Source organism: Pongo pygmaeus, chromosome 7 (genome assembly GCF_028885625.2).
Source record: "Pongo pygmaeus isolate AG05252 chromosome 7, NHGRI_mPonPyg2-v2.0_pri, whole genome shotgun sequence".
Classification (NCBI taxonomy): domain Eukaryota; kingdom Metazoa; phylum Chordata; class Mammalia; order Primates; family Hominidae; genus Pongo; species Pongo pygmaeus.
The window spans coordinates 113,174,984-113,190,153 of NC_072380.2; the positions used below are offsets into that span (position 1 = coordinate 113,174,984).

The 15,170-nt window shown below is 42.8% G+C and overlaps 1 protein-coding gene and 1 non-coding gene across 2 annotated transcripts in view; one reads left to right on the forward strand and one right to left on the reverse strand.

Annotated features, from left to right (window-relative positions):
* The window catches only part of LOC129042114 (serine/arginine repetitive matrix protein 3-like), a 71,493-nt gene that overhangs the window by 8,944 nt on the left and 47,379 nt on the right, over nt 1-15,170 (forward strand). The window contains exon 3 of the mRNA XM_054497684.1: nt 6,434-6,518. Within this exon, the coding sequence (XP_054353659.1) occupies nt 6,434-6,518 (85 nt within the window). The remainder of the gene's footprint in view (nt 1-6,433; nt 6,519-15,170) is intronic.
* Nucleotides 8,780-8,905, reverse strand: LOC129043321 (U6atac minor spliceosomal RNA). The gene has a single exon (XR_008504413.1). It is a non-coding gene; the product is annotated as a U6atac minor spliceosomal RNA (small nuclear RNA).

Genomic DNA, 15,170 nt, shown 5'->3' on the forward strand with positions numbered 1-15,170 from the left:
AGCCAGGCACAGCGGCAGGCACCTGTAATCCCAGCTACTTGGGTGGCTGAGGGAGGAGACTCGCTTGAAACCAGAAGGCGGAGGTTGCAGTGAGCTGAGATCATGCCACTGCACTCCAGCCTGGGCAAAAGAGTGAAACTGTGTCTAAATAAAATAAAATAAAATAAAATGAAAAATAAAAAAATGATAATAGCCACCATTTAAGGAGCCCTTTTGCTTAAAACAACAGCTCAGGGGAGCCAAGTGAGGCCCAAATAAGGTCAGCACACAGCGAGACCCCAGCTCCAGGCTCACTAGCGGTGTGCTGAGTAGTAGCACTGCCTTCTCTGGGGTAGGCCACGACAGAGGTGCCAGGCAGCTCTTGTGAATCATAAATGACCTACCTGTCAGATTAAATGATGAAATCAGTTCCAGCTTTGTATTACTAATTAGGGGACAGCTCCTGTAACTATGGTTCATTGGTTTGTTTTCTCTTCTAGGAAACCAACCAGGTATGAACAACTTCCTTCTAGTAATCTTTCTTTTGGCTCCTTCACAGGCTGAGCAAGAAAATATTTTTATGCTGAATGGTGGTAATGGCTTATGTCCTGACAAGTGTGTGTCAAATGATTGTCGTGACAGAATGATGTGTGTAGGTACCTGTCCAGTGTGTCTCTGTCTTGCAAATCCATAGTTGTATTGTCTGAATGATAAACCTACTGTTAATCAGAATTACCTCAAGTTACCTACATTATACCATTTCCTTGTCATGAATAATTTTGGAACATTGTTCATTTCCTTCCATATAAAAATCTATTTTTAAAAGATAATGTGAAGGTAGCCTATCTGCCATTTAACTATTGATAAGATAATTTGCATTTTTAAAAAATCCTAGCCTCTCAAGAGAAAAATTGAGAAGCTGAAAGCCATTCCCATCTAAGAACTCAGAGGTGTCAGTTGTTTGCCTGCTGACACTCTTATGTGAACTAAGAGGATGGAACCGCACATTCGTGAAGTATTCAGTAAGCAAACAAAATGAAGACTTCTTGTGAGGGACAGAATCATTGGTTTGGTCACCTTAGTGAGATGCATTTTAAGAGAAAAGCAAAGAATTTGAATGTTATTCAGTAGTTTTACTGTTAGTATTAATAATTGCATTACTATTTCATGCTTTTTTCTATTGCCAAATAAAAGAAATAAGGGATTATGGTAACTTTGTTAAGAATTTAACATTTTTAGAGTGATAATTCAGTGTTTCATTGAGTTATAAAGCAAGAGAAATATAATTATAACTTGGAAGAAGAATAAAAAATTGGAGTAGACATCCAGTAATGTAAGAACTAAGTTGAAAATGTTAATACAAACTAATAACACTTAATAAAATATGTCTTTTCTAACTTTGTTCAATGAAATTGCCAAGGAGCAATATTACACCACCAACATGAGCCTGATCATATGCACTCCTGTTGGCTAAATTTTGAGGTCTAAAACCATTTTTCACTTAAAGGAACCAACATACCTCAGAAAAATGGCTGATTCCATGTCTGGGTCTAGGGAAGCACAGGTGAGTCTTGGAACATTTTGTTTGGGCCAGAAGGCAAGTACTTTCTAAAAGTAATGGTGTTGGGGCCTGGCATGGTGGCTCACGCCTGTAATCCCAGCATTTTACAGCACACATGTAATCCCAATCCCAGGCCAAGGCAGGACGATCATTTGAGGTCAGGAGTTTGAGACCAGATTAGCCAACATGGCAAAACACTGTCCTACTAAAAATACAAAAATTAGCCAGTTGTGATGGTGTGTACCTATAGTCCCAGCTACTCGGGAAGCTGAGGTGGGAGGATCACTTGAACCCAAAAGTGGAGATTGCAGTGAGCCAGGATCATGCCACTGCACTCCAGCCTGGGTGACAGAGCGAGACTCCATCTCAAAATAAATAAATAAATATAAAAATTAAAATAACAGTGTTGAAAATAATGGAAGAATACAGAAGCCAGTTTAATGGGACACCCATTGACTAGATTCTGTTAAATTGTGTATCAAAAGGAAAATGATGACTATAGTTAGTTGAAATGCCTTAAGTAGGGAGGTGATGAATTCATAATGGTAGCAAAAATGAGATAAGTCTATGAATTGTACTAAATAAATTGAATATAATCAATCTCATTATTTACCCTGTTATCATGTTAGTACTACTGACTCATTTATTGAGTCAGTGCAGATACCAAATTCAGTAAATAACAAGTATGTTAATTTTAAGTTTACATTGAGAAAAATAGTTCTTTAACTCTTAGGCTATAACTACCTGTGTCTACTAGTGCAAACTGCTTTTTTTGTAGTGATAAATTATTTGTGTATGTAGGCACCTTCCCAGTGTATCCCTGCCTGCCTTAGAAATTGAATACTGAGGGTTTTGATTGCACCTCAAAATGTCATTTAGTGAATCATCTCAGGAAAATTGGTGTTGGAATATTTTTGAATTTGTTTCAGTCAACTAAGTTTTGTTTTATTTATGTATTTATGCTGAGATGGAGTCTCACTCTGTTATGCAGGCTGGAGTGCAGTGACTCACTGTAACCTTTGCCTCCTGGGTTCAAGTAATTCTCCTGCCTCAGCCTCTTGAGTAGCTGGAATTACAGGTGCATGCCACCACACCTGGCTAATTTTTGTATTTTTAGAAGAGTCTAGGTTTCACTATGTTGGCCAGGCTGGTCTGGAACTCCTGACCTCAGTTGATCCACCTGCCTCAGCCTGTCAAAGTGCTGGGATTACAGGCGTGAACCACCGCGCTTGGCCTATCAAATAAATTTTAAGAAGCAGTTTATAACTCTGGTGGTATTTTGTTTAAGTATATAGCAGGCTGTTCAATAGAACTTTCCATGATGATAAAAATATTGTATATCTGTGCTGACCAATATGGTAGCCATTAGTCACATGTAGCTAATGGTTACTGAACACTGAAATGTGGCTACTGTGACCAAGAAACTGAATTTGTAGTTTAATTTCATTTAATTTAGATTTAAAGTAAAATAGACACGTGGCTAATGACTAATGTATTGAACAGTATAGGTCTAGATTTTCAGCCACTTTTAATTTTTTTTAGAGACAGGGTCTCACTCTGTTGTCCAGGCTAGAGTGCTGTGGTGTGATAATAGCTCACTGCAGCCTCAAACTCCTAGCTCCAGCAATCCTCCCACCTCAGCCTCCCAAGTAGCTGGGACTACAGGCTTGTGCCACCATGCCCGGCTAATTTTAAAATTTGTTTGTCGAGATGGGAGGTCTTCCTATGTTGCCCAGGCTAGAGCACTTGGCCTCAAGAGATGCCCCTAAAGCTCTGGGAATATATGCCTGAGCCACTGCACTGTTCTATTAAGCCTCCTTCAAATTAGATGGTTTTTCCTCAGTGTGACCTCTTGAGAAAAAAAAGAAAAAGAAAAAGAAAACATAAAAACAAAAAAATAGATAGTTTACCCAGTGATGCAAATTTCTTCTCACCAATTCTGGAAGATTGTCCATTTTCTTTCAGATAAGGATCTATATTGAAAAAATGTAGAATTTAAATTTATTGTTTGAATAGGTAAATTCATATTGTTTCAGAACACCAAAATGACAAAAAGATGTATAGTAAGAATTCTCTCCCATCCTATCCCTCAGCTACCCAGGTCTCTTCAGCATAGGTGTGACCGATGTTACCAGTTTCTTATATATCCCAAAGATACTTTATGCATTTACAAGTAATGTTAGCACATCACTGTTGTTCACAAGGCATTTTTAATTCCTCTTAACATATTTTAAGGGTCACTTTATATCAGTTCATCAACTGTCTCCTTCCTATGACTGTGTAGTCTTAAGAGTCTGTTTTAAAAGATACCTGAAGGTGGCTTGTCTACCATTTTGACGGTCAATGAGATAGCTTGCATTTGAAATGTTAAAAATCCTAATTTTGACCAGGCACAGTAGCTCACCCCTATAATCCCAACACTTTGGGAGGCCAAGACAGGAGGATGGCTTAAAGCTAGAAGTTTGAGACCAGCCTGGACAACATAGTGAGACCCTGTCTCTACAAAAAATAATTTAAAAAAATCATAATTTCATAAGACAGGTAATGATAACAGCAAGTAGAGCCTATGACAGCCCCTACTCGGTGTACCCTGCCAATATGCAGGAAGCTTGCATTTCAAAATACCTAGTCCTTTTTCTTTTCAAAACTTGTATTTTGGGGGCCGGGCTTGGTGGCTCACACCTGCAGTCCCAGCACTTTGGGAGGCCAAGGTGGGCAGATGACGTGAGGTCAAGAGTTCAAGACCAGCCTGGCCAACATGGCGAAACGCTATCTCTACTAAAAAGACAAAAATTAGCTGGGCCTGGTGACAACGCCTGTAATCCCAGCTACTCAGGAGGCTGATGCAGGAGAATCACTTGAACTCAGGAGATGGAGATTGCAGTGAGCCGAAATCACACTGCTGCACTCCAGCCTGGGCAGCAGAGCTAGACTCTGTCTCCAAAAAAAAAAAAGACTTGTATTTTGAACAAAATCTACTCAAGTTTTGTGAAGTGATCCAAGATATTATAATGATAAATATGACTGTTTAAAAAATAACACAATTTAAATTTCAGTAATATGTAATTTCCTTTAGTGGTTTTCCATTGCACAAAGAATAACATCCAAACTCCTCCCCAAGGCTCACCAAGCTTTGTGTGATCTGGCTCCAGACTTCTTAATCAGGAGGCTCCAGCCACATAGACCTCTTAGCACAGCCAGCTCTTTGCTGCCCTAGGGCCCTTGCACTCACTCTTCTCTCAGCTGGCATGCTCCCTCCTGGGCTCCTGTGCCTCTCTACTTCATCCTCCATCCTGGCTGGCACGGTGGCTCATACCTGTAGTCCCAGCACTCTGGGAGACCAAGGAGGGAGGATTGCTTGAGCCCAGGACTTTGAGACCCACCTGGGCAACACAGTGAGACCTCGTCCTTACTAAAATTTGGAAAAATTAGGCTGGGCACCGTGGCTCACACCTGTAATTCTAGCCAAGATGGGCAGATCACTTGAGGCCAGGAGTTTGAGACCAGCCTGGCCAACATGGTGAAACCCCATCTCTACTTAAAAAATACTAAAATTAGCTGGGTGTGGTGGCACACACCTGTAGTCCCAGCTACTCAGAGGCTGAGGTGGGAGGCTCACTTGAACCCAGGAGGTGGAGGTTGCAGTGAGCCGAGATCGCACCACTGCATTCCAGCCTGGGTGACAGAGTGACTCCACCTCAAAAAACTTAAAAACTTTCTTAAAAATTTAAAAATGTTAGCTGAGTATGGTGGCATATGCCTTTAGTCCCACCTACTTTGGGGATTGAGGCAGGAGGATCACTTGACCTTGGGAAGTTGAGGCTGCAGTGAGCCTTGATCATGCATGCCACTGCACTCCAGCCTGGATGACAGAGTGAGACCCTGTCTCAACAAAAAAGGCACCCTCATTGATGTCTTCCCTAAATATGCCATCCATAGTCCTCCCCACCCAGTCCCCATACTGCTTTCTTCATGGCACTTAACTATAATCTGTAATTATTTTGTTTATTTAATGCTACTTATCTGATTGAAATATAAGATCCCTGAGAACAGGAACTTGAACTGTCTTCACTGGTATGTCTCCAGGGCCTAAAACAGAGCTTGGTATATAGTTGGTATACCGCTAATATTTGCTAAAGCAAAAAAAAGTTGAATAAGCAAATCTGAATGCATTTCAAATATAGGATCAGAACTTGGGGGAATTTGGACAAATATTATGCTTTTCAAATATTCCCTCATAATTAAATAAACATAATGAATTACTTTCATAGAAACAGTGATTTATGTGAGGTTTTTGATTCATTAGCATCTATCTGGAGTCCTATTAACTTGTAAGTCAGAGACATTCGGTATGTTTGAATCACTATGCTGCTTGCTCTGCTGTCATTGCTGTTTATGAAGTGATTCTGCTTATGCCATAATGTATGTGCTCTTCATCTTATAATCTTGTTGAATCACTAAGTTTACACGTATTGGTCTCTTAGTCAACATTTATTAGTTAAGTGCTTACCTTGTCATTACTAAGAAATATGTGGTGGCTCACTCCTGGAATCCCAGCACTTTGGGAGGCTGAGGCAGGAGGATTGCTAGAATCCAGGAGTTGGAGACCAGTCTGGGCAACATAGTGAGACCTTGTCTTTACAAAAAATAGACAAAATTAGCTGGGCATGGGTGACATGAGCCTGTAGTTCCAGCTCCTCAGGAGGCTAAGGTGGGAGGATCGCTTGAGCCCGAGAGGTTGAGGCTGCAGTGGGCTGAGATCATGCTGCTGCATCCCGACCTGGGTGACAGAGCAAGACCCTGTCTCCAAAAAAAAAAAAAGAAAAGAAAAAGGGGGAATATGCATTTGTTGGTGCTTTAAACTTTGTAAAACATTTTTATTTTTCTTTTTAGGAGACCTAAGTGGCCTAGGCTGGTCTCAAACTCCTGGCCTCAAGTGATCCTTCTACCTCAGCCTCTCAAAATTCTGGGATTACAGGTATGAGCCACTGTGCCCATTCTGCAAAGTTTCTATTGATGTCAATTTATTTGATCTTCCCAATCCCCCTACTCCGTAAAGCATTTTATGGCCATTTTACTGGTGAGGTTACTGGAACTTAGGAGGGATTAAATTTTGCTGGTAAAACTCTTCTCTAAAAACTTCATATAGCCTTATTTTTTTTCCTTTTTGAGACAGAGTCTTGCTCTGTCGTGCAGGTTGGAGTGCAATGGCATGATCTCGGCTCACTGCAACCTCTGCCTCTTGGGTTCAAGCAATCCTCATGTGTCAGCCACCAGAGTAGCTGAGACTACAGGCACTTTTGTATTTTTAGTAGAGATGGGGTTTCACCATGTTGGCCAGGCTGGTCTTGAACTCCTAGCCTCCAGTAATCCACCTGCGTCGGCCTCCCAAAATGCTGCGATTACAGGCATGAGCCACCGTGCCCAGCCAAAAACCTTATATAGTCTTTTAAGGAAACAATAGATATGCAAAACCAAAGACATTGTTACAGAATAATATAAACATGTGGAAATTAATTACAGAAATGTATACTGATGCCAAGGAGATCGTGAATTGTTTATAGCCGAATGACATCTAGTATAAAGTGTAGGAAGAGGTGAGTGTTTAACAGGGTTTGGATGGAAAGGAAGAAACCAGAGTTGAGGGGTGGAAAACAAGAGGGGTCAGAGCTTTCCAGACAGAGGAAATAGGCTATGCAAAGATATGTGTGTAGGCACAACGCCATTGGAGAATGGGACCAGCAAATTAGCTTGACAAAAACAGAGGGTTCCCATCAAGAAATAATAAAAGATGAAGATTAAGAGTACCCCTATTGGTGAAAACGTTTGGATAGCAAAAGGAGCTTGGGTTTTATTTGGCAGACATTGGGGAGTCCATAAAAGCCTATGCAAATACAAATTAGAGATGAAAACAAAGTTTGATGGCTCTTGTGGGAGCTCTGTGTGGAATGAACTGCAGCAGGAGAAATTGACAGAAGACTGCTGCAGTAATCCTGGCATAAGGTAACATGGCCATAGCTGATGGTGGTGACTGAGGAAATTGGAGCAAAGTGGACCCAGCGTGAAAGGCTCATCAGGACTGACTGATGGATTTAGAGTAAAAGAGAAGGAGAGGAAAGAGTGAAAAAATGACTGCAAGGTGACCAGCCTGTTGTGTTGGGCTGTTTATGGTGCAATAAACACATTATTTATGACAGGAAGCCTTTTGGCTGAGGCCAAGAATAGAGAGATGGGGATGAGGAAGTGATGAGCTAAGTTTTTGAAATGCAAAGTTGAAGATGAAGCAAGGATGTTCAACTGCAGGTCTGTAGGCAACCGGAGAAACAAGTCTGGAGAGAAGGTAAGAAGTCAGAGTTTGTATTGTGTCATTCTGATTAGCCTCTGGCTCGCTTTCCCAACTCTGCACACTTGCTGCCTATTCACCCAACTCAAATGCACTTTTCTTGGACATTTACTATTAGGAAGAATTTACATTTATAGATTTGGATATTTCCTGGTGAACTTTCTCTATGGTAGTATGAAAAAGAAAGATAAAAATAAAAGACTTTTTAAAAACTCATTAGAACTTTTCACGCTGAAATGATTATTTAGAAGTTACTTAGGGGCCAGGTACGGTGGTTCATGCCTGTAATCCTAATATTTTAGGAGGCCAAGGTGGGCAGATACCTTGAGGTCAGGAGTTCGAGACCAGCCTGGCCAACATGGTGAAACCCCATCTCTACTAAAAATACAAAAACTTAGCTGGGCATGGTAGCGTAATCCCAGCTACTTGGGAGGCTGAGGCAGTAGAATCGCTCTGAACCCGGGAGGAGGAGGTTGCAGTGAGCCGAGACTATGCCACTGCACTCCAGCCTGGGCAACAGAGCAAGACTCCATCAAAAAAAAAAAAAAAAAAAAAGTTATTTGGGGCTGGGCACAGTGGCTCATGCCTGTAATCCCAGCACTTTGAGAGGCCCAGGCAGGTGGATTACTTGAGCTTAGAGTTTGAGACCAGCCTGGGCAACATGGAGAAACCCTGTTTCTGCCAAAAAGAAAAAAGAAAAAAAAAAAAAAGCCAGGTGTGGTGACGAGTGCCTTCTGTCCCAACTACTCAGGAGGCTGAGGTGGGAGAATCACTTGAGCCTGGGAGGTGGAAGTTGCAGTGATCCGAGGTCCACTCCAGCCTGGGTGACAGAGTGAGACCCTGTCTCAAAAAAAAAAAAAAAAAAAGTTAAAAAGTTACTTTTTTTTAAAATTATTTTTTAAGGATGGTCAGATGCCACGAAGTAGGTGGCAATGCCTTAACTGTATGTGTGTTGTCAGGCTTGAGGGCCTGTTTCATCCTTGTCAAGAGGTGTGCTAATTTTCTCTCCTTTCATACAATACTACTTGGGTTTTTAAAAATTAATATTCACTACTTTCACATTTAAAATTTCAAGCTTTTACATTAAACATTTCCATTTTATTATGCTATTTATAAATCTAACAATGTCTGAGCCACTTGGTTAATCATTTTAAACATTTTAAATTGCATTTATTAATTTAAAAATTTGATTATTTTTTCAAATACATCATTTTCTGATTAACACACTTTTCCAAATTCTTAAGTAATTCTCATTAAACAAATACATTAAACTAATACATACAGTAAGTTGTAATTTATCTTAAAAGTTCCAAAATAGTGCCGGGCGCGGTGGCTCAAGCCTGTAATCCCAGCACTTTAGGAGGCCGAGGCGGGCGGATCACGAGGTCAGGAGATCGAGACCATCCTGGCTAACACGGTGAAACCCGGTCTTTACTAAAAATACAAAAACTTAGCCGGGCGTGTTGGCGGGCGCCTGTAGTCCCAGCCACTCAGGAGGCCAAGGCAGGAGAATGGCGTGAACCTGGGAGGCAGAGCTTGCAGTGAGCCGAGATCATGCCACTGCACTCCAGCCTGGGCAACAGTGAGACTCCTTCTGTAAAATAAAATAAAATAATACAATAAAATAAAAAATAAAAAAGTTCCAAAATAGTATATAAACTTTTAAAAGATTTTAAAATTATAATAAAAAATCTACATCAGCAAGTTATATACTTTAAAGCAGCATTGCAAGGTTAATTTTAATTTTTTTTTAAAGATGGGGTCTTGCTGTGTTTCCCAGATTGGTCTCAAACTCCTGGGCTCAAGCAATCCCCCTGCCTCAGCCTCCCAAGTAGTAGGGACTACAGGTGTGTACCATCATGCCTGTGCAAGGTTAATTTTTAGACACTTTAGTAAACATTAAAAGGATGTCTAGGCAGGAAAAGACACTTCTCAAAAGAAGACATTAATGCAGTCAACAAACATATGAAAAAAAGCTTAACATCATTGACCATTAGAGAAATGCAAATTAGGCCGGGTATGGTGGCTCACACCTGTAATCACAGCACTTCTGGAGGCCAAGGCAGGTGTATCACTTGAGGTCAGGAGTTTGAAACCAGCCTGGCTAACCTGGTGAAACCCCATCTCTACTAAAAATACAAAAAATTAGCTGGATGTGGTAGCACGCGCCTGTAATCCCAGCTACTCAGGAATCTGAGGCAGGAGAATTGCTTGAACCCAGGAGGCGGAGGTTGCATTGATCCAAGATAGTGCCATTGCACTTCAGCCTGGGCAACAGTGAGACTCCGTCTCAAAACAAAAAAGAAAAACAAAAAACACCATAAGGTTTGATTGCCTTCGTTATATCTCTATGTAATTCTAAATCTTCCCAGGATTAAGAGATGCATATCCACTAAAAAAAACAATTATGTCATCCCAAGCAAATCTAGGAATACCTTCCCAAGGAACGATTTGGTTTACCTTCTTGGCTGGAGGTTTCTATATGGTCAGAGTTCCTTGGCCCCTGTGTCTCTGATTCTAGCTTCCTCTCTACTGGGCATCCCAAGGGAAGGGGGCTCAGCTTTCTCTACTCGAGTGGAATTGGCCAGACTCCAGTTCTGCACCTTCTTTCCCACCACCTCCTTAGAGACTGTTCCTTCCCTCAGGATTCCAGTATGCTCAGGAAGCCTCTGGAGGCCCTGACCTCCTGCCTAAGGACCTGTTCTAGGTCAAGTGTAGTTGATGACCCATTACAACCTGAACCTCTTCCACCCTTCATCACCTGTAGTGGGGAGAAAAAGTATATTGTTAAGATTAAAATCTGCCAACAGAACTCCTCTTAGGAGAAAGAACTGTCTTTACCTGAAGAACTAGGTTTAGCAAAGCACTCTCAGAGGCCATTTTGGTTGTCCAAAGGCAGTCCTGAAGGGACAGCAGGAATAAGTTAGGAGTAAAATAGTGGACGCAATAAATTTTCAATTCCAGAGGACAGTCTGAGAGGAAAAAGAAAAATTAGAGTGAATGGGGAGGGAGAGAAGTCAAGCTCTGAGGATAAGGTAGGTGGGTGGACTCCATGGGAGGGGCACATGCCAATTCTCTGGTGACAGGCTTGGTGCCTGTGCATTATAGTTTGTTCTGTGGTGTGCCCTTCCCTGTCATGACCATAGTGGTGTCTGATGAAAGTTAATCTGAGAGTGATGTGCTATGGTTTGGATCAGAGCCAGGAGATATTTGAGATTAGAACAGTTAGGAGACACTCACAGTTGACCAGGAATGAAGACTTTAGTTATCATGATGTCAACTGGAATGGAAGGGAATAGAGGTGACAGAGGGAGGGCAGACTCAAGGATATCAGTAAAAGTAGTAAGAGTAGGAGCCACAGCAAAAGAAAATAGTGGGACCAATCACAGAAGGAATGAAGTTAAAACATTGGGGGCAGGGGGCAGGAAGAATGACGGGGTAGAGAGCATGGCGTAGTGATGTTGAATGCTGTACGCTGGGATCCTTGAGTGGATTCTGTGGCTGAAAGATAGGCCATGGCAGTGATATTTGAGACAGTGAATGGAGTACATTTCCAAAGGACTGAATTTAGACAGGAAAGCATGGACTCTGCACAGCAGGACGGTTTGAGAGCTCTGCACATCGGAATTAAGGAGATGGGGAAGGGGGGAAGAAACCCTGGGGAAAACTGAAAGAAATGATGTATGGCCGGGTGCAGTGGCTCACACCTGTAATCACAGCACTTTAGAAGGCTGGGATGGGAGGATCACTTGAGGTCAGGAGTTTGAGACCAGCCTGAGCAACACAGCAAAAATAAAATAAAATAAAATAGCCGGGTGTGGTGGTGCACACCTGTAGTCCCAGCTACTTGGGAGGCTGAGGCAGGAGGATTGCTTGAGCCTAGGAGGTTGAGGCTGCAGTGAGCCAAGATCACAGCACTGCACTCCAGCCTGGTCAACAGAGTGAGACTGTACCCCTGCCCCCACCCCCCAAAAAAAAGAAGAAGAAGAAGAAAGAAATGGTATGTGAGAGAGGAGAATTTGGATATTGCTGAATCGTAGAGAGCTAAGGAATGGAATAAATGAACTGATCCCAAGCATATATAAAATGTGCACTTCAGTTTAGTTCATTAGCCATTCTTTTTTTTTTTTAAAGACAAATTCTCATTCTGTCATCCAGGTTGGAGTGCAGCAGTGCAATCTCGGCTCACTGCAACCTCCATCTGCCTCCTGGGTTCAAGTGATTCCCCTGCCTCAGACTCCTGAGTAGCTGGGACAACAGGCGCATGCTACCATGCCCAACTAATTTTTGTATTTTTAGTAGAGACGGGGTTTCACCATGTTGTTCAGGCTGGTCTTGAACTCCTAAACTCAGGCAATCCACTCACCTTGGCCTCCCAGAGTGCTAGAATTACAGTTGGGAGCCACCAAGCTCGGCCCATTAGCCATTCTTAAATACTTCCTGTGTGCTAGACCCAGAGAATACATAAAACAAGGCTCCTGACATTGTCCAAGGTAAAGCCACTTTCTAACATCAGGAGGAACCCATCCAGGAAGCAGGTCCGCCTGGGTATGGGTCAGGGTGTGTGTTGTGAGGAGGGCCCTGGACTCTGCTCTATATCAGTGATTCTCAAATCCAGTCACACTCACCTTGAGGGTTTGTTAAAACAGATTGCTGGGCCCAACCACTAGAGTTTCTGATTCAGTAGGTCGGAGGTGGGGCCCTGAATTTCTACCAAGTTCCCTGCAGTGCTGATGCCACTGATGTAGAGACTGCACCTGAGATCCACTGAGGTTGAGTTGGTGGGGTGGGGCTAGGTGTGGATGCACAGAATAAACCATGCTGGCCAGGCGTGGTGGCCTGTAATCCCAGCACTTTGGGAGGCCCAGACGGGTGGATCACTTGAGGCCAGGAGTTCCAGACCAGCCTAGGCGATATGGCAAAACCCCGTTTCTACAAAAAAAAAAAAAAAAAAAAAATCGGTGACACTGTCTCTCAAAAACAAACAAACAAAAACACCAAAACAGTGCTATTCCTCACCTTTCTTCTCTACAGGTCTCAGGGTCTGATCACTGAGCTTCCATCACTTCCCTATGTTCTTTTCACCACAATTTTACTGCTGTGGCAACTTCTAACCCTAACAAGTTGTTAAAAGAGCTGCAGCTCTTGAAAACTGTGCTGGAGTGGAGATAGAGGAGAGGAATCATTGCCTAAAATTTTCCCCAAGAGCTGGGTGCAATGGTTCATACCTGTAATCCCAGAACTTTGGGAGTCTTAGATGGAAGGATTGCTTGAGCCCAGAGTTCAAGGCCAGCCTGGGCAACATACTGAGACCCCATCACTACAAAAATGTTTTTAAAAAGTAGCCAGGTGCAGTGCTTGGAGCCTGTAGTCCCAGCTACTTGGGAGGCTGAGGTGGGAGGATCGCTTGAGCTCAAGAGTTTGAGGCTGCAGTGAGCCGTGATTGCACCACTGCACTCTAACCTGGGTGACAGACACCATGAAAAAAAGAAAAAGAAAGAAAGAGAGAGAAAGAAAGAGGAAGAAAGAAAAAAAATTCATCTCTTAGTGGTGGGCTCAAATTAACTATTTTCTTGAAAAATGTATAAAGTCACCAGGGATGGTGGCTCACGTCTGTAATCCCAGCACTTTAGGAGGCCAAGGTGGGCGGATCACTTGAGGTCAGGAGTTCGAGACCAGCCTGACCAACATGGAGAAACCCTGTCTCTACTAAAAATACAACATTAGCTGGGCGTGGTAGCGCATGCCTGTAATCCCATCTACTTGTGACGTTGAGGCAGGAGACTCCCTTGAACCCAGGAGGCAGAGGTTATGGTGAGCCAAGATTGGGCCATTGCACTCTAGCACTCTAGCCTGGGCAAGAAGAGCGAAAGTCTGTCTGAAAAAAAGAAAAATGTATGAAGTCAGGATATGAACAGATTAATTTCAAAAAGAATGATAATTTTTTCTTTTCTTTTTTCTTTTTTTTTTTTTTGAGACAGAGTCTTGCTCTGTCGCCCAAGCTGGAGTGCAGTGGCGTGATCTCGGCTCACTGCAAGCTCCGCCTCCCGAGTTCATGCCATTCTCCCACCTCAGCCTCCCGAGTAGCTGGGACTACAGGCGCCCGCCATCATGCCCAGCTAATTTTTTGTATTTTTAGTAGAGATGGGGTTTCACCATGTTAGCCAGGATGGTCTCGATCTCCTGACCTCGTCATCCGCCTGCCTCGGCCTCCCTAAGTGCTGGGATTGCAAGCATAAGCCACCACACCCGGCCAAAGAATGATAATTTTCTTAAAACTGTAATACTGGAATATGAGAGACTAATGCACTCTTTCCCTGCAAACAGACTTACCCTTTTACTGAAGTCAATGCAGTTGGCAAAATAGTAATAGTCATTATTGTTATAAACAGCAAACAGACCTATCCATGGAGATGAATGAAAATTAGAACAATGGAAGCTGAGTAAATCAAACATTTGGTGGAATCAGGGTGAAAGTTTGATGCCTCTATCTCCACATCAGGAATGGGCTCGCCAATGGGACCATGATATCAGAAGACAGTTCATTTGTGTCCCCTCATCCTGGGCTGAAGTCTGGATAATCACTACCCATGATTATCTGTGACTCCCTTTTTACTTTCCTGGCTAACCAGAAGTCACTCCCCAGCCCCTGGCCTGGGTGCCTCTTGCTCATTAATCCTTTAATGTAGTTACTGAAGAGCCTGTTAGTAAAAGCCACCCTCTCAGCTTGTACTTTGATCCTTAAAGTCATCAAGATCCTTAAAGTCATCATTCAAGAGCTGCACCGTATTTCCAAGTTTTTGTTGAAGGCCTCTCTGTAGCAGCCAAATAGAAACTAGAGGCCGGGTGTGGTGGCTCATGCCTGTAATCCCAGCATTTTGGGAGGCCGAGGCAGGCAGATCTCCTGAGGTCAGAAGTTCGAGATCAGCCTGACCAACATGGAGAAACCCTGTCGCTACTAAAAATACAAAATTAGCTGGGCATGGTGGCACATGCCTATAATCCCAGCTACTTGCCTCCAGGCTGAGGCAGGAGAATCGCTTGAACCCAGGAGGTGGAGGTTGTGGTGTGCTGAGATTGCGCCATTGCACTCCAGCCTGGGCAACAAGAGCGAAACTCCGTCTCAAAAAAAAAAAAGAAAGAAAGAAACTAGAAACTTTCACATGTATCTGTTATTATCAGAAGCATGGGGTGAGAGCTGTGCAAGGAAAGTGGGGTGAGGAGTAGAGAGATTGGGGAAAACTTTATTTCCTGAGAAATACCTCCCAGGCTAATGGGATCCTCCTA